General features: G+C 41.4%; 1 protein-coding gene and 1 pseudogene across 2 annotated transcripts; both read left to right on the forward strand.

The window, feature by feature from the left end:
- Positions 1 to 14,226: 14,226 nt before the first annotated feature.
- LOC308261853 (interferon-induced protein with tetratricopeptide repeats 1-like) lies at positions 14,227 to 15,657 on the forward strand (the record flags this gene model as incomplete). Its single annotated transcript, XM_080694023.1, has 1 exon — positions 14,227 to 15,657. The coding sequence occupies exon 1, from the start codon at positions 14,311 to 14,313 to the stop codon at positions 15,655 to 15,657; it is 1,347 nt and encodes a 448-aa protein (XP_080550149.1). The 5' UTR covers positions 14,227 to 14,310.
- A 3,049-nt stretch (positions 15,658 to 18,706) lies between these two features.
- LOC308262414 (interferon-induced protein with tetratricopeptide repeats 5-like) lies at positions 18,707 to 22,400 on the forward strand (annotated as a pseudogene). Its single transcript has 3 exons — positions 18,707 to 18,723; positions 20,994 to 21,024; positions 21,489 to 22,400. The product of its transcript is annotated as an interferon-induced protein with tetratricopeptide repeats 5-like (transcript).
- The last annotated feature ends 1,590 nt before the right edge of the window (positions 22,401 to 23,990 follow it).

Below are 23,990 nucleotides of genomic sequence, written 5' to 3' on the forward strand. Positions count from 1 at the left end.
TCAGACAGGAGAGGACAGAGGACTCAACCCCTGTATGTTTGGAAGGGGCTTCTAGGCCCACCACCTTTTGCCAGGGACGGGACAAGAATCAGTGGCAACCCGTATGCAGTTGAGCATGCCCTCCTCGGGATGCACCCTCCCGGGGTCCCGAGTGCAGTCCTGGCTGGCATCCTGTCATTAAGACTTTCCCATCGCCGCAAGCCATATTTGAGGGGATTGTCCCAACTCCATGGCTGCAAATGCCTGAGCTATGAGCACTTGATCTGTAGCGCGCTGACGGATTAGTTTTCTAAGACAATAGAGACATAAGATACACAGTAAGACCAGACAGAGACCAAGAGCACCCAGTCCAGCCCACTCTTTTAAATGACAAGCTGCTTGTTGGATCCAGGACATCAAGGTGCGGGCCATCACCGGGTCAACTCGAGTAGTATTGGTTTTGATGATCTCCAACCGCAACTGTTTTGTCAAATTGTCAAATTTCGATGACCAGTTACCTGTAAGATATGCAGAAAGCTCGCGAGAAAGATTAGCGGCAATAGATGCGTTATCATAGGGAATTCCGGTTAGACACAGAGCCGTGGAATGCCACTCACAGCCAAGCTGTGCCAACCGCCATAGCACATCAATTTGTTCTTGTATTAAATCAACTCTTTGATTTAATATCATTATAAACAAGTAGTATTGGAACAAGACAAGGTATCATTTTGCAATGTACCATTAGACATAAGAAACAGGAAAGGTGAAACAAGACACACTAGAGTGGGACCAAATGTAATATTTAGGCCTGAGCGATTAAAGGAAGCGTGATCCTCAAACGTCTCAGAAGTGTTCCATATTATTTTAGTATGGCCCAGGGAACCACCATTAATCATGACAAGGGGAGCTAAATCCGTGCAACTGCCATTTATCCCACAAAGAAGCCACAGATCAAATGGGTTAGAATGAAAGGCCATGGTCGGGCTCTGATAAGTAAAATTATAACCTGCAAAAGTAGAATTTGCTCCTGTGCCAATTTTAGGGGAAAAGGTAAAAGGATTAGTAGTCCACTGTGTAAGCCTAGATTGGCATCCAGTTCAGGGTGGAGAGATTGTTTTGTCCTCATCTATAACCCCCGGATGGACTACAAGTCCTTTCATGGTAGAGGAAGACCTTCCAAAAAGTAAGCCAACAGAGTTAGGTGGCAAAGAACCTTGAAAATCTGTTTCAATAATTTGAACTCCCATTTGTGGCGTTAATACCAGCCTGGAGGTGGCACAGAGGTCCAATCCTGCCGAACCTGGAGTGGCTCGCCGGACTGTCCCGGAGGCTGTAGATTGGGCCACTGAGGTGGCTGTGTCTCCATGGCCCCGTACACCTGAGGGTTCCCATATTTTTGTGGGCCCTGGGAACGGGGGCCCGCCCTCCCGTTTTTTGTCTGAGTATTTGATGATTGCTTTTCATTATAGGGCAAGGGGTTGCCATCGATATCTTTAACCGAACGGCACTCAGAGGTAGGATGCCTTCCTTTTCTACATCGACGACAATACTCAGGAGGAGAAGGATGAGATTGGGACGCCCTACGCTTAGGACAATCTCGTTTTAAGTGTCCTGTCGCTCCACAGGAAAAACAATTGCCATTTTTGGTACTATTTTTACTTTGTTGTCCAGAGGCCTGTATAATGGCTGCAGCAAGTCCTGAATTGGTTAAGGGTCCTCCGAGTTCCCTGCACACCTTCATCCACACCTCTAGGCCTTTATGTTTGTAAGGGGTAATGGCCTGTCTGCATTCTTTAGTGCATTGCTCATAGACCAATTGTTTAATGAGCGGCATGGCCGCGTCAGGATCCCCAAAAATTCTTCCCGCAGCCTCTACTAGACGGGCAACGAAGTCTGAAAAGGGTTCAGTCAATCCTTGAGTAATCTTTGTAAGGTTACCAGATACCTCTCCTTTGTTAGGGAGGGCCTTCCAGGCCTGGGTAGCGAGTCTGTTGATTTGTTCATATACCTGTTGTGGATACCCAAGCTGTTGATTAGCAAATCGTCCTTGGCCCATCAGCATGTCTATATCCCAGGCTGGATTTCCTGCTGCTTGATTACGTGCAGCTTGTTCAGTGGCATATTCTATATAATAAGCTTTCCAATCCAAGTATTGGCCAGGATTTAAGGTGGCCCTAACTAAATTTTGCCAGTCTCCTGGGGTCATGGCATAGCGATGTAAACTCTCTATTATTGCTATAGTGAAAGCAGCTGATGACCCATATGTGCGAACTGACTCTGAGAGATGCTTAACTGTTTTAAAGTCCAAAGGCTCATGATAACGATTTCCCCCCTCCTGCGGCTGGAAAACTGGGAAAGCTTGATTTGCTAGAAAAATTCCCGCATCTCTCCACATCTGACTACTAAAAGAGACACCTTCTCCTGCTCCGGGCGCAGAAGGGTTATACGGAGGAGGCAAAATTTCCTCTTTACTCAGTTCAAAAGTTTTCATTTGTTTGCAAATGGCCTCTAGTTCCTCCTCAGAGTCATCCTCCCCCTCTGACTCTGAATACTCCTCACTGGCCACTTTAGAGGAAGTTGAACGTTCCTCTTTTACACCGTCTAAAGCTGCCTGGCCCTCCTGCACAAATTTTCTAAAGCGCCTTTCTTCCAAACAGGCACGAATCAGCCGACAAAGCGGCCGAGTCCCTCCTGTGACAATACCTTGTTCTTCAGCGCGTTCTACGTCTCTTCCCAATTTATCCCAGCTTGCTAAAGAAAGATTCCCTGATACTGTAAACCATGGCACTACCCTATCTATTTGTTCGAGAAAATCTTGTATTGTCTTGTCCCTAAGCTTTAGGCCTCTACTTTTCAACAAAGCTTTCAATGCTTTATGCAATGGGTGAGATGGACTATTTCCCATCTTGTCGAATCAGGACCAGCCCGATTCTCTAACTTGCTTACACTGAAAAATATCCTCCTTAATGGAGCCCCCTGTTGATCGAGGAAAATAACCCTCCATAAACGGAGCCTCCTCCTCCCTTTTCGGAGTCAAAGGAGTACTTACCAGCCAGCTGCCCTGGACTGCCGAGGTTCTGATCAAAGCGAAGGTCCCCGTACGGGCCACCACTTGTCGGTCGCAGTGACGACTCTTACACGATCTTCCTCAAGCAGTTTTATTACCCCAGCTTCTTGTACAGTTCCCGTAGATCTTCTTCTTCCTCTCCCCAGAAATCCTTCCCTTATATAGAGCCCAACAGCCAATCAGCAGACCGTTCACGTGTACAACTCATGGGCACAGCCAGTCCATTGGCTGTTGCCCTATGGCATGCGGTGTTCCCGTGTATCTCATGCTCTTGTTGTCACTTCCTGAAAGTTGTTTACCACCTAAGCGCTCTGGGGAACTTCCGCTCAGCGCCATCTTAGCTCTCGGACTTACTGGCTGATGGGCGGGGCCCGTCACAATAGTGAACTTCTCTGCCTCTTTGACCAGAGAGGAGGTGTCTGCAGTGGCCTGCAGACAGGCCAGCAATCCAGACACTACCGGATATAGCCTCTTGGAGAGGTATGCTGCAGGGCGCTTTCATGGGTCAAGCATTTGAATAAGCACTCCCTTTGCCACCCAATTATTTTCAGCTTTTTGCCATTCTGGCAAAAGTGATCTATAGATTCAATGCAATACAATTCCTATTAAAATACCAATGACATTCTTCATAGACCTAGAAAAATCAGTCATTAATTTTATATGGAGAAAGAAAAGACCCAGAATAGCCAAAGCAATCCTCAGCAATAAGAACCAGGCAGGAATCATCATAATCCCGGACTTCAAATTATACTCTAGAGCAATAGTAGTAAAAACAGCATGGTATTGACACAACAATAGGCAGACTGACCAGTAGAACAGAATGGAAGATACAAAAATAAACCCACATGCCTATAGTCTATTGATCTTTGACAAAGGGGCCAAACTCATACTCTGGAGAAAAGATAGCCTTTTCAACAAATGTTGCTGGGAGAACTGACTATCCAATTGTAGAAAGATGGAACTAAATCCTTACCTCTCACCATGCACAGGAATCAACTCGAGATGGATCAAAGACTTAAAAAATTAGACCAGAGACTATGAAGTTATTAGAGGAGGGCATAGGCTCATCACTACAACATATAGGCACAGGCAGTAACTTTCTCAACAAGACCTCCAAAGCACAGGAAATTAAAGCAAGAATTAAGAAGTGGGATCTCATCAAACTAAAAAGTTTCTTCTCATCAATGTAAATCATCAAGAACCTAAAGAGATAGCCTACAAAATGGGAGAAGACCAGCCACCACTCTGATAGAGGACTAATATCCAGAATATACAAAGAGCTCAAAAGACTCTACACTAGCAAAACAAACAACCCAATCAAGAAATGGGCAACTGAACTGAATAGACACTTCACAAAAAAGAGATACAAATGGCCAATAGATACATGAAAAGATGTTCAACATCATTAGCCATCAGGGAGATGCAAATCAAAACTATACTGCATTGAAGATGGGCCAGACGGCATCCTCCTTAACCCCTTTAGAAGCCCTGTTATCCCATTTCTCTGAATTTCAAACTCTGGCTGGCCAGAATGAATCCAAGGTGTCAAAGGAACAATTACAGACTCTGTGTGAGCTTGAATGGCCCTCCTTTGGCACAGGATGGCCGGCAATTGGCTCTTTTTTCTTATCTGATCTTTACCCAGTACAACAGGCGATCTTTTCTAAGCCTGGCCACCCAGATCAAATGCCTTATATCACAGCCTAAATAGACCTATTTATTGATCCCCCTTCTTGGGTTAAAAAATTAGACCACCCCTCTATCTTGTTAACCCACCCTCTATCGGCAAAAGAGAAGACGAAGGAAACTAATAAGAAGCCGACAGTTCTTCAAGAAGAGTGTTCTGACCTGCTGGACTCCCCTTCTAGCCTTTCCCCTCCTCATCCTCCTGCCCCTGCTCCCTAGCTGCTGCTACTGCTGCTGCTGCTGCTGCTGCTCCTCCTCCTCCTCCTCCTCCTCCTCCTCCTCCTCCTCCTCCTCCTTCAAACCAGCCCTCTTTCAGCCTCTCCCACGCAGGAGCAGGATCCTCTTGCAATCACTCTACCCCAGTTCTGCCTGCCTCAGCCCTCTACCATGAGTCTGCCTTCTCTTCTCCCCTTTCACCTAATGCAGATGCAGGCAGCAATCAAACTCACTAGATGATTCCCTCTGGAGGGCCTCTGTCAGCCAACATTGGACCTCTGAGCAAAGGAAGGAAGCCAGCAGCTTTCAGCCGGGAAAGGGGGGGTGGGGTACAGGAAGAAAGAACATCTCCTTGCAGCCACCCTTGGAGGGGAACCAGCCCAACTCTCCTACTCTGTCACTGTCCAAGGTATGAGTGGGGTCCAATCTCGCTGGGTCCTCCAAATGTTATACTACAAGCATGAAACAAAAAGTCAAGACCGCCACCATGTATAGGCAAGTGGTTTTATTTAGCCATGCATGGAGGCTACTCTCCTCAGTTAGATGGAAAACAACAGCCGCCCCTTCAGTTCACAGACCCCCTATAAAAAGTCCTCCTGAAACCATGATAAGAATTCGCAGGGTTATCTTAGTCTTAGCCAATTACAGGGAATGCTTCGTTTTTTGGACACTGGGCAAGGCAGGGCAGGAGTCGCAGGCCTTTGGTTTTGTGGGCTTTTGGAACAAAGGAACAACTCAGGGGCTAACACACAAAAATAAATTTTATAATGGGATATAGAAATATATCATAAGTCCACTGAAAATGTTTGAGTTTTTTTTTTTTGTTTTGTTTTGTTTTGTTTTGGTTTTTTTTTTTTTTTTTTTTTTTTTTTTTTGCGGTACTGGAAATGGAACCCAGGGGCATTCTACCCATCCCCAGTCCTATTTTTTATTCTTTATTTTGAAACAGGGTCTCACTGAGTTGCAAAGGGCCTAAGTAGCTGAGGCTGTCTGCAAACCGCTATCCTCCTATCTCAGCCTCCCCAATGCTGGGAATTCAAGTGTGCGCCACTCTGCCCGGCTTGAGTTTTTGTGTTTTTTTTTTTTTAATCTGTTTTTAAATGTTCTATTTGTGTGTGCCGATCTGGAGAGTGCCAGGGGAGCTCAGAGGTGTTTGGATTAGAGAGGTGAGGAGTGGGGTTGAGCCTGTGGAGGCAACCCAGCCACCTTATTCCCAGGAGAAAGGGGGCCAGAGACACCCCTTCACCTCAAGCGGAAGCCCATGAGACCCACACTGGGTTGCACCCAAGGGTTGTATGCCCAGCAACAGCCCACAGGACATAGCAGAGTAGTCTGCTGCCCAGTCCATAGTTATGTGTGCCATTTCCTCTGGCCACTAATGGGCTGCTAGCAAGCCACTGTGGTTCAGACAGTTGCCACCTCCTCCCGCTGAGGGCCTGCCCACTGCTGGATAGAGCCAGTGCCCTAGTTGCTAAAGCCATTTGCTAGCTATGAGACTTATAGGAAGAGATTCCTCCCTCTCCCCCGCCCGTGACCATATCTCTCTTTCTCTCTCTCTCTTCCTCTCTCTCTCTCTTCCTCCCTCCCTCCCTCCCCCCTCCCTCCCTCCCTCCCTTCTATTGTAGCCAAACCCATTCTTTCTTAAAATGAGTGCTTAAAAGAACTAAGACTGGGTTCCCATTCTTTTTAGGATAAACAGTACATATATTTGGGCCCTGGCACATTTTAGAGGCCAATCTGTTGATTCTTTAAGCCGTTTGTTATAAGTGTGAGCTCTCCGTTGCTTTTATGTAACTCTTTCTCAATGCTCTAGCTAAGCCAGTCCACCATGTGGTTACTGAAGGAGACACTTTCAGGATTTTGCCTTAACTGAAGTGTGTTAAAATGCTTTTTTTTTTTTTCTCTCTAAACAAAGAAAATCTTACCTTGCTTAAAATGTTTTATTTAAAAAAAAAAACAGCACCTACTGGAGACAGAAACTGTTTACTTAAAATAGGCTTTGTCTTAATCTCCTGTTAACATATAATTCTGTTTCATCTAGGAAATATACTCAAGTCCTCAGAAAAGACTTGCAAATTATACAAAAATTGTTCATTCTGATTTTTACATTAGTTGCTTGCATGTGTGAGGTTATAGTTTTTAAGAGCATTCAACTTACTGAGGATGAGATAGAAATATTCTGTTCTTAAAAACAAACAAGAAAAAAAAAAAACCTTTTTGCTTTGGCTTATTTTGTTTTTTGCCATTTTCTGTAGGGGCCAAAATAGGTACCTTGAATTCTGAACAGTGCCAAAGAAGGCACCCTGATCTGGTAAAAACTGCACATTGGACTCGAGGATGCTTGTTTTCCAATAGTTGAAGAAAAACTGAGTGGGCCAATACTGCCCATCCAAATTGAGCTAAATATTTCCATGGCTAGAACGCTGGCTACGGAGTATATTGACAGCATGGAGAGGACAGACTCTGATTGGATCCCAGTTGTCTTTTGTTTTGTCTCCTTATTTGTTTCAAATCCCTAGTTTTGTGTTTTTCGCTTTCCTCTTTATCTTTTCAAAATAATAATTAAAAAAAAAAGTCCTGCTGGGTGTGGTGATGCACAATCCTCGTCCTTGGGAGGCGGAGATAGGAGGATCTAGCAGGTTCCAAGCCAGCCTTGCTGGCTTAAGAGACCCTGTTTTCAAATAAGATAAAATAAAATAAAATAAAATAAAATAAAATAAAATAAAATAGGTCTGGGAGTGTAGCCTGGAGGTAGAAGGGTTCCATCCCCAGTACCACCAAAACAAAACAAAACAAAAAGCCCTTAAAGCATGTAAATAAGAACATGGGTAATTCTGCTTCTATCCCTAAGAACTCTACTCTTAAACATACATTAAATAAGTAAAAAGCAAAAATAAGAGGACTTTTTAGTTCATGTGACTTAAATTTTTAATAAATAAGTTTAAGTTTGTTGGTAAAATAAAAGCAAGAGATGCCATTAAAAGATTAACAGAGTTTTTTCTCAGGTTAAGCCAATTAGTTTTATATTACCTGTTTCTATTTGATATTTAAGTTGCAATGTTTATTGTTCTTTAGGATTTATTTTATAAAAATTGTCTTAAGTATGTCAAAATTTGCTAAGACAAATGGAAAAATCAATAAATAACAAGAGATATTCATAGTTATGAAGAGGTACTATAACAGAAAAAAAGGAAAGAAATCTACTTTATATAGATGCTCCCATACCAAAGATATAAATAGCTCCTGGTGTTTTTGTACCTTTAATGTTTACTAAGAACCAGTTTAAAGGTTGTGTTTTAGCAAGATAATCTCTTATGCTTATGTCTTTAATAACCTAACAAGTTGCATTTTAGCAAAACCAGGGTATATAACTTTGGGTTACTATATTTGAATATATATAGTCATATATATGTGTATATATCTAAAAGCTAAATATGCTGTATATTCAGGTTCATTTACATGTTTTGTAAAATCTTATAGAATTAAAAATATATGGGTTTTATATGCATGCAAGCTAATAAATAAGTGATCTCTTTATGCAATGTGCATTGTATTTGTACAGTAAGTTACTAAAACTTTTGTCCTTTGTGTTTAGTACCATTCTAAGATTCATTATTAAGACTGGTTTACATCTGTTTGCCTTCACTAAATAAATGTCTTATTATTGTTTAAGAGAGATATAATTGTCTATCAGGTAATAAGTTTATTTCTAATTATCAATGCTTATTATCACTAAGATAATAAAAATCTATAACTATTTGTTTTTTGTCAATACTGTTAAACTACATAGACTTGTAATCATAGTTATCTTACTGTGTTAGTCCAGTGTAGAGAAAGATGGGTCAGTTTTCAGAGGACCCTGATAAATAAATGGGTTTCAAAAGCTGGCTATAAGAGCTGGACATGGTGGTGCACGCCTGTAATCCCAGCCCTTGGGAGGCTGAGACAAGAGGATCACACAGGTTCAAAGCCAGCCTTAGCTACTTAGTGAGGCTCTCAGCAACTTAGTGAGACCCTGTTTCCAAATAAAATATAAAACAGGTCTGGAAGTATAGCCCGGAGGTAGAAAAGCCCCTGGATTCCAACCCCAGTACCACAAAAAAAGAAAAAACACTGGCTATTAAGTTTTATCTAACAGGAATGAGAAAATGTATAAATAAGTCAGCTAATATAATAAGATGAGAAAGGAATAAATATCCTGCTGTGTGTCTGGGGTCCTCAGACTTCCATTAGTCAGCTTTTAAATTTGGCCTTTGGGGTTTTCAACAACAGAGGCAAGGTAGATAAAATTAAGAATTTAATTGTCCTGGCATTGGGTAATAAGTCCTTGCCCCCTCAGAGATACACAAAGGCTCCTTTCAGAAAGAGGAAAGGAATTCCAGACCTGGCACCTGCCATTATTGCAAAAGTCTGTGCACTGGGTCAAGAACTGTCCCTAAGCAGACTCAGAAGATTACATAGAAGCCGGGCATGGTGGTACATGCTTGTAATCCCCACACTTGAGAGGCAGATACAGGAGAATTGCGTCGGTTTGAAGCCAGCCTCAGCTGGCTTAAGAGACCCCGTTTCCAAATAAAATATAAAATAGGTCTGAGAGTATAGCCGAGAGGTAAAAGGCCCCTGAGTTCCATCCCCAGTACCACCAAAAAAATAAATAAATAAAACCATTACATAGGTAGTTTGAGGTGGGGCAAGGCAAGTGGTTATGGCACCAAGTTGACTCTGCAGAGCTATGAAGACTATGTGTAGCCATGAGAAGCACTCCTGAGGAATGGGCTCATGTTAAATGGCTACAATAGTGAGCACAGAAGTGAGAAATGGGTTGCCGCTTGGCACTAACAGGATGGCTCCAGATACAGGCATATGGGTTTCCTCTGTGCCTATGAATAAGCAACAGGTTACAAGATGCTTAATGCCACTGACCATTCTCCAGAAGGCAAACAAAAGTAAAGAATGCTTAGTAACACAGGTGGTCTCAAACAACAGCAGCAAATGTGGATTAAGATTCTCATTAGCAGATATGCATAATCTCATCCATTTGGAACCATCCCTGGTTCCAGTCGGATAAACAGGTGCCAATGTGGAGTTGTGACCTTCCCAAGGTCACGCTTACATTTCCACAGCTGACCCTGGCCACAGGCTTAATGGACCCGCACTAACTAGCATTTCCTAAAGCTAGGTTTCCCCCAGCAGGCTATGAGAGAGCAGTTCACGTATCAACAGCATCCTCTCAACCATCCTCCTGAAAAGGACAAAGAAGGCAATCTCTGTTTAAGTTTCAGTTTCCTGGAGCAGGATTCCACCAGCTTTAGTTTCACTTTCTATCTTCTGGTTTCAAGTTCCCATTGCAGTCAAGACACACCCACAGCTTTTGTCACTACTGGCTTATTTAGCCCTGTTCTGGGGTTTCAGTTTATCTATTTTGTAAAAGTACAGCTTCTAATGGACAGGGCAGATCTCTGCAAATCCTGCTAGCTAAAAACACTGCAGAATTGTGTTCCTTGGTTTCAAGCGACCATGAGGTAAGGACCTCTCTGCTTTTCTGCTATTGTTTGTAAGGTTGTAGAAATCATGGTAATCAATGCTATCTTGCTTCATCAGGTCTGTTTTCAGTCAGATTTTAAACTGTTGCTAATAAACTGAGTGTGGTGTGTGTGTGTTTGTGTGTGTGTGTGTGTGTGTGTGTGTGTGTGTGTGTGTGTGTGTGTGTTTGGGCTTGTGTGTACATGCACCTTCATTAACAAACCTAAATTGCATTGTTCTGGCAGGATTTTTACTTCTTTTAGCATCAGCCTAAGGAATTTTCCCTCATGTAATAGCTGAAAAAAGAAGAGGGAAAAAGGAAAAGGAGTTTTCAGCAAGGCAGATAATGACCCTAGTCTTAGAGATTCCCTTTCACTAAACTCACTATTTCCCATCAAGTTTGGCAAGGACAAGATGTCTGGGCAGAGTCATTGCTTTCTGTTCATTCCTCGCCATGGAGGAGAAGCAGGACGCACGCAGCTGTGTGATCTGCATTCAGGCTGGGCCAGCTGTCTCCGGCAGCGTGGTGGGAATGTTTGGGGAGATGCGCATGGCTCTCTCTGTAGGTGTCTGCTGTCACTTTCTAAGTGCTGGGCTCCAGTGACTGTCCGAGTATATGAGTATACTAAAAATGAACAGATGACCTTCTCCTGGGCATCCAGGCTGCCCACAGCTCCTTGATAGCCTTCTTTCCTTGGGTTCTGGCTGGAATTCTCTGCTCAGGAATTTTAACATTTTCTTTACCTACAAGGCCTCATGTGGGAATTTCCCTATGTTTCCTACTGAATCCACAGTCAAATAACTCTTGAGATCGGGAGGTATTAACCATTAATATCAATTTGCCACTGTGCCTCAGTGTTCCACTAAGCAAAATTTGGGAAGGGCAAAAGTTCCAGAAAGGACACACTGCGGGTCTCTGTGAGCAACCCTCTTCTGGATACTGACTTAAATAATAAAATGATAATAAATGTTATAAAAGTAGCTCTTTCTGAATGCTTATTAAGTGCCAGCCTCGCTTCTGAACATGTTATATAAACACCATATTTAATTCTCAAAGTAACCAGTGAGGCAGGTACTTATTCTGATTTTATAGTAATGGATATTAGACCTTAAGACCTTAAAAGATTGCACAGTCAGCGGTGGAGCTGAGACAGAAACAAATGGTTCATTAAACTGTTGAACCAGTTTTTCCCAGAGGGTTTCATTGAGGCTTCATTTTATCATTTCAGGTGGTTTACTAATTTGCTATGTTTTGATGGTTTATTGTTAATTTCAAATGTATATTAGATTTATAAAATTTCTGTTCAGATTAGTAAAATGACTTTTTTACAAATCTCTCTCTCTCTCATCTCTCTCTCTCTCTCTCTCTCTCTCTCTCTCTCTCTCTCTCTCTCTCATCTCCCCCTCTCTCTCTCTCTCTCTTTAAGTACTGGGAATGAAACCCAGGGGCATTCTACCTCCAAGCTACACTGCCAGGTCTATTTTTTATTCTTTACTTTGAAACAAGGAAGGTCTCACTAAGTTGCAGAGGGCCTCACTAAGTAGCTAAGGCCATCCACAGACCCATGATCCTCCTGTCTCAGCCTCCCAAGTACTGTGATTACAAACACGTACCACCACACCTGGCTTCGAGGTCTCTTTTAATTAGTTAATTAATTTATTTATTTTGTGGTACTGGGGTTTGAACCCAGGGGCATTGTACTTCTGAGCTACATCCCCAGCTTTATTTTATTTTATTTTGGAAACAGGATCTTACTTAGTTGTAGAGGGTCTCATTAAGTTGCTGATGCTGGCCTGGAACCTGTTTTCCTCTTGTCTCTGCCTCCCAAGTACTGAGATTACAGGCATGCATCACCACACTTGGATGCAATGTGATTTTTTTATTCTAATAAACTAACATGTAAGATAAAATTTATCATTTTAATTTTTTAAGTAGTCTACTTGTGGTACTTAGCACATTCACTCTGTTGTGTAATCATCATCACCATGTGTTCAAGAATATTTTATCACTGTCAGGAGAAATCCCATGCCCATTGTCACTCCCCACTCAGCCCTTTCCCCGGGAAACATTCATCTATTCTCTCTGTCCTAGCATTTTTCTATTATGGATGTTTCATAAAAATAGAAATATGCAATATAGAGGAATTCTTATAATTTTCTGTTGCCTCAGCATCCATATATATATATATGGATGTGTGTGTGTGTGTGTGTGTGTGTGTGTGTGTGTGTGTGTGATAGATCTGGGAGTGTAGCCCGGAGGTAGAAGACTCCTGGGTTCCATCTTCAGTACCACAAAAAAAAGGATGGTGCCTTACTTCTATAGGGTTGGTGTCCTTACAAGAAAAGGAAGAGAACCAGAGTTCTCTGTGTCCTCAGTCCAGGGAGGAGTGGCCATGTTGCCATGTACCAAGAAGGTGACCATCTATAATCAGGAAGAAAGCCCTTGCAGGAACCATAATGGTATATGTCTTCATCTGGGACGTCTAGCTTCCAGAACTATGAGAAAATGCATGTCTATTGCTTAAGCCACAATGCAACCACAATTTAACGATTTGTTTCTGTGATCTCTAGTCTCTTCCATTGTCCTCTATCTCCATTCTCTTGTATTGGTTTACACATCTGTATTCTCTTTCAAATGATGTTTATGCCAATACCCTGGTTTGTTAACTGTAGTTTTATAGTACATTTTAAAATCAAGGAGCATAGTCTGTCCAGGTTTTTTTTTTTTTTTTCAAGATTTCTTTGACTATTTGAGATCTTTTGGGATACCATGTAAATTTTAGTATAAAATTTTCTGGGGAAAAATTATAAAATAAATTGGCATTTTGAGAGGTATTTTGTCAAATATATAGTTCACACTGGGTTGTATGAACATCTTTAACATTATTATGTCTTCTCACCGATGAACACAAAAGTCTTTCCACTTATTTACTTATTTGTGTCTTCTCTGAATGCTTCCAGTAATGTCTTACTGGGGAATGAATCCAAGGGCATTTTATCAATGAACTATGTCCACGCCCTTTGTAAGTTTTTATTTTTGAGACAGGGCCTAACCCAGGCTGGCCTCAAACTTGTGATCCTCTTCCTCAATCTCCTGTATAGCTGGGGTTATGAGCGTGCACCACTTCTCTTGATCTGATTTGTAGTTTTCAATATACAAGTCCTTTGCCTCCTGATTAAGTTTATTGCTAAATACTTCATTCTTTTCCATGCTATTGTAAATGTACTACATTCAAAACTTTCTATGAATCTCTATTTCTAAGCAGAAAGTGAAAAATAAAAAAAAATATTTGTCCAATACCTCAGTTCATTTTTTTATATTCCATGAACACTGTAGTCATGAAGTCAATAATCTTTACTAAAGTTCTGAATTTCCAACAGGTCTCTGTCATATTTCAGTGAAATAGGAAATTCTTTCATAGCATGTCACATCACATAAGTGTTTTTTATAATGAGGCATATTAATCCTCCCCAAACCAAGTATTACAAGTGGTATTGTTATTATAATTTCACAAAAGTGACTGTAGAATGGTTACTTGCCTGGAAAGTGCTGGAACCACCCTATAGAGCTAACCAAACTACATTCATTATCCGTGCATATCTTATAATTCTGAGGACTCTAAATAAAATCCACGTAAGTATGATACCTTCAGAATTTACATGGAAATTGGAAAGGTTTTCATTGGCATTTTTATTGGACTTTTATGTTTTGGCTGTTTCTCACCTAACAAAATCTGCTTTTGTTTCACAGTGAGAGTGCTGATGACCATGGGATCCAGGACAGGCTGAAGCAGCTGAGATGTCACTTCACGTGGGGGCTAGAGGTTGAAGACATTGAAATGCCTGATTTAGAAAACAGAGTCTGGGAACAGATGGAGTTCCTAGATATCAAAAACAATGCAGGAATGCACAACCTCCTGGCCTATGTGAAACACCTGAAAGGGCAGACTAAGGATGCCCTACAGAACTTGAGAGAAGCTGAAGACCTGATCCAGGCAGAGCACGCTGACCAGTCAGACAGGAGAAGCCTAGTGACCTGGGGCAACTATGCCTGGGTGTATTTCCACATGGGCAGAGAGGCAGAAGCCCAGACCTACCTGGACAAGGTGGAAAATACCTGTAAGACGTTTGCAAATCCTTTTCGCTATAGGGCAGAGTGTCCTGAGGTGGACTGTGAGGAAGGATGGGCCTTGCTGAAGTGTGGGAGAAAGAATTATGAGCGGGCCCAGGCCTGCTTCAAAAAGGCTCTCGAAGTGGAGCCTGAAAACCCTGACTTCAGTGCTGGGTACGCCATCGTCACCTACCGCCTGGATGACCCAAGGGATGTGTTATCCAACAGTGGACAACCACTTTCCCTAGAACTCTTAAGGAAGGCGGTCAGGCTAAATCCAGAGAATGTATATGTTAAGGTTCTTCTGGCCCTGAAACTACAAGATGTAGGAGAGAATGATGAAGGAGAAAAACACATTGAAGAAGCTCTGACCAAAATGTCCTCCCAGATCTATGTCTATCGGTATGCAGCCAAGTTTTACCGAAGGAAAGGCTGTGTGGATGAAGCTCTTCAGTTCTTAAAAAGGGCCTTGCAGGCAACACCCAACTCCGCCCTCCTGCATCACCAGATGGGGATTTGCTGCAGGGCGAAAATCATCCAAATAAAGAGAACTACAAACATGCAGCCCAGGGGGCAGGATAAAGAAACTGTGGACAGATTGGTAAATTTGGCCATATTTCACTTTAAGTTTGCTCTGGAACGAAAGCCCACATTTAATATTGCTCTCATAGACCTGGCACGTATGTATATTGAAGCAAAGAATTACAGAAAAGCTGAGGAGAGTTTCCAAGGCGTTTTTTTGAGCAAATCAGCTGAGAAAAAAGTACTGGCAGAGGGACATTTCTGGTATGGCCAGTTTCAGGAGTTTCAAAAGAGATCTGAAGTCGATGCAATTATGCATTATGTAAAAGCAATGAAAATAGAAGAGTCATCGTTCATAAGGGATAAGACTGCTCATTCTTTGGAGAAATTGGCTTTAAAGAAACTTCGGAGAAATGCACTGGACCTGGAAAGCCTGAGCCTGCTTGGGTTTATCTACAAACTGAAAGGGAAAATGAAAGAAGCCCTAGAGTACTATGAACAGGCCCTGAGCCTGGCTGCTGACTCTGAGGACACTGTAGGACAAGGTCCCTAGGCACTGACATAACAGCCACAGTCTCATTTTGGTTGCCTAGGTTCACATATACTAACCATCCATTCTATTTGTGCTTTCAGAAACCTTTTATGCAATTCATTATAATGATGTAGTTTTCGAACAATTGTTCAAACCTGATAAAACATTAATTATATTTTAAAAACAGCAAAACAAGCCAGGCGTGGTGGCGCACGCTTGTAATCCCCGCGCTTGGGAGGCGGAGACAGGAGGATCGCTCAAAGCCAGCCGCGCTGGCTTAAGAGACCCTGTTTCCAAAAATAAAAATAGGTCTGGGAGTGTAGCCCGGAGGGAGAAGGGCTTCCAGGAACCCCAGTACCACCAAAAAAAAAAAAAAACAGCAAAACAGAATGTGTGTGTGCATGTGTGTGTGTGTGTGCACGTATGTTTGTGAAGAGAGTGAGCAAGCATTTGTCTGAACACTGTATAGTGAAAAGAATCTGTTTGCTGAGTAGACATAAAGACTCGGACTTATACAGTGGTAGATTCAAAAAGTAGTACCATAGACAGGCAGACACCCTTCCTAAATTTCATGTAATTTACAGTTGAATGAAAGAGACAAGCCAGGCGTGGTGGTGCACGCTTGTAATTCCAGCATTCAGAAGGCTGAGACTGGAGGATCACAGTTCGCAGACAACCTCAGCTACTTAGTGAGGCCCTCCGCAACTTAGTGAGACCCTGTTTCAAAATAAAGAATAAAAATAAGGCAGAGGGTGTAGCTCAGAGGTCGAATGCCCCTAAGTTCCATCGCCAGACCCGCAAAAAGAGAGAGAGAGAGAGAGAGAGAGAGAGAGAGAGAGAGAGAGAGAGAGAGAGAGAGAGAGAGACAGCTACACAATCAAAGGCGGGCTTGTTCCAAAAAGTTTCTCTTGTCTTATGTCATTTTACTTGCAGCACTTTATTAAGTCATTTGCTAATGCTCTATTGATCTATTTAAAAATATAAAAAGAATACTAAATGATCTAAAAGCAGAGTTTTTCAATGCAAAATAAACATCTGGATTACATACCAAGCTCTTTGAGGTTAGTAGGCCTGACTGTCTCCAGGGAGCACACTTATTTAGTGTCCTGTGGTAAACCTAATAACACTGTCCCATCCTGGACAGTGTGGTACAGTCTGGAAGTTGGCAAAGAAAAACAACCAACAGCAAATCCTGAATTATAGATGGCTTTTTGGATTGAAAATATTATTGCAAAACATATACATTAGCATCTCTAGGAATTATCTAGAAGTCTCTTTAAATTGTCAAGAACTTATTACTTCCATGTAATTGACAGAACCTGCACTTATGTCCTTATTCAGATGTGCCCCTAAATCGGGCCAAGAATATCTTCTTCCACTTATTCCTGCTATCGATGCCCCAACCCAGGCCTTTGCTAATTGCTGTCGACACTCCACTGTAGACCCCAGGCCCCTGTGGACCATGCTGATCACCAGTGACTCCATCCACAGGATGCTGCTAGAGCTGGAACTGCATGGAGAATCAGCATCTATCCTATAGCCTGTTTCAACTCAATTACCTATTGCCTATGTCTGTTTTCTATTACTATAACAAAATGTTTAGAGATGAGTAATTTATGAAGTTTCATTTAACTCATAGTTTCAGAGGCTTAAAGTCCAAATAGCATGCCACAGACTCTTGCAAGGGCCTTCAGGCAGCATTATGTCATGACAGATGGTACCATGGTGGAGCACAGTGTGAGGAAGTGATCACATGGCAGACAGGAAACCAAAGGGCAGACTGGGCCCTGTTTACAATTTCCTGCTAGGCCCCACCTCTTAAAAGTCCCACCACCTTCTACTCTCACCATACTGGGACCACATCACCAACACATGAACCTTTGAGGGATGTAATCAGAGCCATGTCCAAACCACACCACTTACCATCAGCCTCTGGCTACAGCTGTGTCTTTTCTTAGCCAGACCAAACGTGATGACCTCTTCCACTCTGAAGTTCCATGCAGAAGGGGGTTAGCCTTATCTATCATTCTCCTTGAAGCCTCCCCTCTCACCCAGGTATCTTCCTCCTGAATTTCAATATATACCTACCTTCAACTGGTCTATATTCCTTTTTTCCTCTCCTATTTGAAGTTAGCCTCATATCTCTTACAGTGTATGTACTTTTTAAAAAAATGAGAGACATAAAAATTTTTTTGCAGTGATAATCCTTCCTCAGTGGTGGGCTACAGTGATAAGAGAGCAGGGAGCAGGCTTTTTGTTTGGGGATTTGTGTTATTGTTGCAATTGTGGGGTACTACTGACATCTGGTGGGTACACATAGGCTGTTGGTTACATATCCTAGTATGTGCTAAACAGGTTCCCACAACAAAGAACTAATGGCAACAGAGCCAAAGTCGAGGAACTGATTCCCTCAATTTCCTGGAAGATACTGATAGGGCGTATTTATCCTGAGGCACTACTTGAGGAATCCTATTTCATTTGTTTCCCAAGCAGGTTTAGATAAGTGGTGACTCATTTTCTGTTTCCCTTTTCTCCAGCTGTTGTGTTTTATACGTTGATAAACATGAATTTAATAGATGGTAAACTATGAAGTCCATTAATAATCTACTCAATTCAACAGTCTGTTAAAAAAAAAGGGTTGATATCTAGATTCCATCTAGTAATTCTACCAGGTTTAACACTTACTCAACAGTCAGGTCTTAGTTCCCTGTCCTTTAAAAAAATGTTTTTAACAAATAATTTGTATTTTTCTGAATTCAAATTTCTAAGCAATAAATCTAGATAACCAAGATTTTTTCCATTTATATTTACCTTTGAATGCTTAGTTACTGTTGATTTAAATCTTAATGAACAAAGAGTATTAGTCCAAATACAACTAAGAGAAGAGGGGAGATAAAGAATTAAGAACATAGAGTGGGGATACCTATGATCAGTGTACTTTAAAACTTTTCAAATTGGGGCAGTGCTAACAGGTTTCCCTGCCTGGATCATGGGAAATAGTCCAAGACCTATATTCAAAATTTGAACATAGATTCAGATAGAGAGCAAGCCAGGGTATAAAACAAGTGCAATGGAGACTGCTGGAATGTAAGAAGATTTTGCAGCCATCAGGGAACTGGAGAGAATTTCCTCATTTCAAATTGAAGTGCTTTGTATGCTAGGCTTCTACTTCTGGGCTGGACATGTCAGTAGCTAATATATAACTGGATTCATTCACACAACAAATATCTATTTATAGGGCTTCTAGGATGTGTCTGGAATACAGAGGTGAAAACAGGAGCAGAATAAACTCCTCAGGCTCAAGGGACTTTGGACTTTTATTTTAATGAAGGAAATACATAAATAGTAGTACAGTGATAAATAAGCAATATAATTCAGAAAGTGATAAGAGCTAAAAAGAAAATAAAACAGTATTATAGGCTACATGGTGATCTAGACTGGCAGGAGTTGTTTAAGATAGCTGTAAAACAAGGCAGCCTTTTGAGTAAGGAATATTTGAGCTGAGTTACAAGAAACCTAATCTTGCTAAGATTTGGGAACAAAATATCAGGTAGCATAAGAACAGCAGGTGATACAGCCCTAAAAGATCTGTGCTTGAGTCTGGAAGAAGGTCAGTCTGCTCGAAGCACAATAAAGAGTGGTGGAATAAGTTGAATAGACAGACAAGGCCACTCCTTCAGCAACTTGTAAAAGTTCTAGTAGTACCTAGATGTGACAGGAAGCTACTGGGAAATTAAGTACTGGGATTATTTAAGCAGAAGAACTACATAATTTGGCTTACCTTTTTAGAGTTTTATTGGTGCGAACTGGAGAATAAATTATAGGGGGCCAAGAGTGGAAACAAGATCATATTTATGCCTCACCTTTTAAAAAATAATTTTATTGGTGTATTAAAATTATATAACATAGTGAGGTGATTCAGAGTGATACACTTATAGGTGCATACATCACTTACTGTGTTTCCCTTCAGATCCCTGCTACCCCCTTGTGCCTCCTCATACATGTTAGTAAGATTAGTAGTGATACCTTCATATATGAACATAATATTACTTGATCTGTTTTTTTCTCAATACTCCTTTTTCCCCATTTCCTTCTTTCCCACCCATCTCCTTCTACTAATCTTCTCATCTCTTTTATCTAAAGTCCCTTTTATTTGCTTTTTTATCTCCAGCCTCCACATATAAGAGAAAACATATAACCCTTGACTGTCTGAGACTAGCTGATTTCACTTCGCCTCATCTTAAAGGAAAGATAATTGTGATTTAGAATAGAAAAATACAGTCACCTCTCTACAACCACCAGCTGTGGCTCTGTGTCTCCTATCATAGTAAAAGTTCCCAATATTTCTAGCAAAGTACTCTATTGGTGAAGTTAGATTTTAATTGGACTATATTAATGAATTGCTGGGTCCAGGGAATAGCTGAGATAACTGTGCTTTCCCACAAGCTGCATGGGGAGCTCAATAGCACCTCTCAAACTGGGTGGATTGAGAGTAGGGTCTTAGTTCCAACAAAGAAAACCAAAAGACAGGATCCTGGGTTTCTACCATCTGCACCTTACAAGCATAAGCAACAGATGATCATAACACTGGGCTTTGTACCGTTTCTAAGTTACTTCCATGAGACTATAGGAACGCTGATTGTGTTTATAACACTAATTTTTATTTGGCTATTTCCTTATAATAAAAGCTCCATGTCAGGCATGGTGGTATACACCTATAATCGCAGCACCTGGGAATCTGAGACAGAAATACCACAGGTTCAAGGCCATCCTCAGCAGTTTAGGGAGACCCTCAAAACTTTAGTGAAAAAATATAATAAGAAATAAGCCAGGCATAGTGACACCTGCTTGTAGTCCCCAGTGCTGGGGAGACTGAGAGAGGGGGATTGCAAGTTTGTGGCTAGCCTCAGCTACTTAGGCCCTCCACAACTTAGTAAAATCCTATTTCAAACTGAAAAATAAAAAAGGACTGGGAGTATAGCTCAGAGGTAGAATGTCCCTTGGGTTCAATCCATTGTACCATACAAGATAAAATAAATTAAAAATATAAAAGGCTATGTTTGTAGTTCAAAGATAGCATTCCTCTGGGTTTAAACTCCAGTATTGAATAATAACTATAGAGATGGGCATGGTGGCTGAAACTGGAGGATCGTGGTTCGCGGACAGCCTTGGCTACTTAGTGAGGCCCTCTGCCACTTAGTGAGACCCTGTTTCAAAATAAAGAATAAAAATAGGGCAGGGGGTATGATTTGGAGGTTAAATGCCCCTGGGTTCCATCCCCAGACCCGCAAAAAAATAAACAAATGAATAATAATAATAGTGTAAGCTCCATAAGTAAGACTTTGTTTTATTCACAGTTGTGTTCCCATTGTTATTCAGTTCTTGCAAGTAAAAGGTTATTAATAATAAATAAATATTCCCTATCCCTGCATTTCTTTTCATCTTCCTAGTTTAATATTCCTAGGAAATAACTGCATATAGACAAAACTCAAGGATAAAGTTATGAGAACCTAGTGCTACAATTTTAAAAGCAAATAAGATAAAATTAGTTGATATGTTGTAAACAGTATTTAAGATTCAAAAATGGTTTCTTTGTTTCTTAAAAAAATTAAATTTTTTTTTTTTTTGGTGGTACTGGGGTTCCTGGAAGCCCTGCTACCTCTGGGCTACACTCCCAGACCTATTTTTACATTTTTATTTGGAAACAGGGTCTCTTAAGCCAGTGCGCGCAGCTGGCTTCGAACCTGTGCGATCCTCCTGTCTCTGCCTCCCAAGTGCGGGGATTACAAGCGTGCGCCACCACGCCCGGCGGAAAATTAAAATAATTTTATCTTTTATAGTGAAATTCCAAGGACTCTTTGAAGACCATTCTGTTAGGGTTTAGAATGTCGCTTTCACATAGAATTTACTGAAGAGACAGACTTGTTCGACGTAGAGGATACAATTGCACAGCAGCTTGAATTGCTGGCCACAAAACCCAGACTTGCTCTTTATAATTCATTGACCTATGTGAAACATCTAAAAGGCCAAAATAAAGATGCCCTAAAGTGCTTGAAACAAGAAAAGAAATAATCCAGGGAGAACACTCAGATGAAGAAGTATGAAGTCTGTCACCCAGGGAAACTACGCCTGGGTGTCTTACCACATGAACCGGCAGGAGGAAGTTCAGAAGTATGTAGTTCAGGGAGGGAGGAGCATCTGTAAGAAACTCTCCAGTCCTTCTAACTACGGGTTGGAGCATCCTGAGACTGGCTATAAGGAAGGGTGGGCACTCTTGAAATTTGGAGAAAAGTAATATTAAAAGGCTAAAGCAGCTTTTGAGAAGCCTCTGGAAGTAGGAACTGACGATCCAGAGTTTAACATGGGCTATGCCATCACAGCATATCAGCCGGATGCTTTTGATACAGAAAGGTCTCTAAAATCCTTTTCTCGGGGACCTCTGAGGAAGGCTCTTTCCTTGCACCCAGATAACACTAAAGTTTCAAGATGTACATGCAGAAGCTAAAGGGGGAAAGTATATTAAAGAAATCCTAGACCAAATATTATCCCAGCCCTATGTCCTTTGTTATAAGGCCAATTTCTACAGGAGGAAAAAATTCTTGGGACAGAGCTACGGGGCACAAATTATACAAATCAAGAACAGGCACAACAGACCTAAAGGAAAGCATAAACTAAAGGCCCATGAGTTCATTACTTTCATCGTATTTCATTTCAAAGCAACTGTGAAACAAGACTCCGTTTGGCAGGGTCACTGGAGAGCCTGAAAATGGAACTCTGCCCCCTTCCCATCCCCAGTCTCTAATGCTTAGCAATGAATGAACCTAACTTCAATTCCCAGCAATCCCCCAACCTCCTGCCAATCAAGTTTCCAGGTTCTAACACAGACCTAAACTAAAACTTCTAGAGTCAATCCTAGAAATCTATATATTTGTAAACATCCAAAGTGATTTTGAGGATCAGCCAGGTAAGGAAGATTACTATTAGCCTATTATATCTTTGGTGGATTTGCCTACCCTGTTCAATGTCCTACACATTCTATTTGTAAGCAGAAATTCTAAAGAAAGTTATATCTGTGTCCAATGAAAGTTATTAACAGTCCAGGTTTAGACAAAAAAAAAAATCTACCCTGTTATGTAGGAACTTTCTGGGGGAAAAAAGGTCTGGGAAAATAACCAAATAAGAGAAAAAAATGAAAAAGAATCAGAGGTTTGGGGGAGTTCTTACCTTGAAATGTTAGGCCTGAATTACATCTCTGAAGCTGCCATCGCCTAAAGTAGACTGAGTTAATCCAGGATTACTTTGAATTCCTCCCCAAAGTTCTACCTTGTCAATTCTTTAAAGAATATTTTCAAAAGTAACTAGAATTGCCCACTGGGGGGAAAAAACATAAAACAAAGCCAAAAAAAAAAAAACCCACAATAATGTAGCCGGGCGTGGTGGCACACAGTTGTAATCTTAGCATTTGAGAAGCTGAGACAGAAGGATCCAGGTTTGTGGACAGCCTCAGCTACTTAGTGAGGCCCTTTGCAACTCAGTGAGACCTAGTTTAAAAATAAAAGGTAGGGCTTGGGGTATAACTTGTATAACTTGGAGGTAGAATGTTCCTGGGTTCCATCCCCAGTACCAGAAAAAAAAAAAAAGACCAGTAATCTATTTCTCTGATGCATGTCTGCACACATACAGATTACTGTAGCTCTTTACTTTGCCACATTGCATTTTCAGGTTCAACTCCCTCTCCTTCCCTGGTGCCTTTCTCTTAGGCTTTACCATGAACTATAGACAACTGCTTTATTCCTTTGCATTAAAGTATGTAGGAGCCAGGCGTGGTGGTGCACGCTTGTAATCCCATCGCTTGGGAAGCTGAGACAGGAGGATGACACAGGTTTGAAGCCAGCCTCAGCTACTGAGTGAGGCTCTTAGCAACTTAGTGAGACTCTTTTTCCAAATAAAGTATAAAATAAGTCTGGGAGTATAGCCTGGAGGTAGAAAAGCCCCTAGGTTGCACCCCTAGTACCACCAAAAAAAAAAAAAGAAAAGAAATTATGTAGTATCTAGTAACTCCAATGCTTGACACGTAATTCAGGAAATTTATATTAGGGGTCAGTAAGACTGTGAATCATAGAGATTCTTTTACTTCATCAATTAATATATTCTTAGAAATCAGCAGATGAGCTGTGCTCCTATGTGGAAAAAGTCTTTGGAAAACATGGTCTATATGCCATATCTATGCCATAACACTTCCCAAACTTTAATGTTCATTCCAATCACATCTTAATTTCTTTTTGGTGATAAGTATTGAATTCAGGGACTAATCTGTGATTCTCCTGTCTCAGCTTCCCAAGTACTGGGACTCC

The sequence above is a fragment of the Muscardinus avellanarius genome (genome assembly GCF_963383645.1).
Source record: "Muscardinus avellanarius genome assembly, chromosome: 4".
In the NCBI taxonomy this organism is placed as follows: domain Eukaryota; kingdom Metazoa; phylum Chordata; class Mammalia; order Rodentia; family Gliridae; genus Muscardinus; species Muscardinus avellanarius.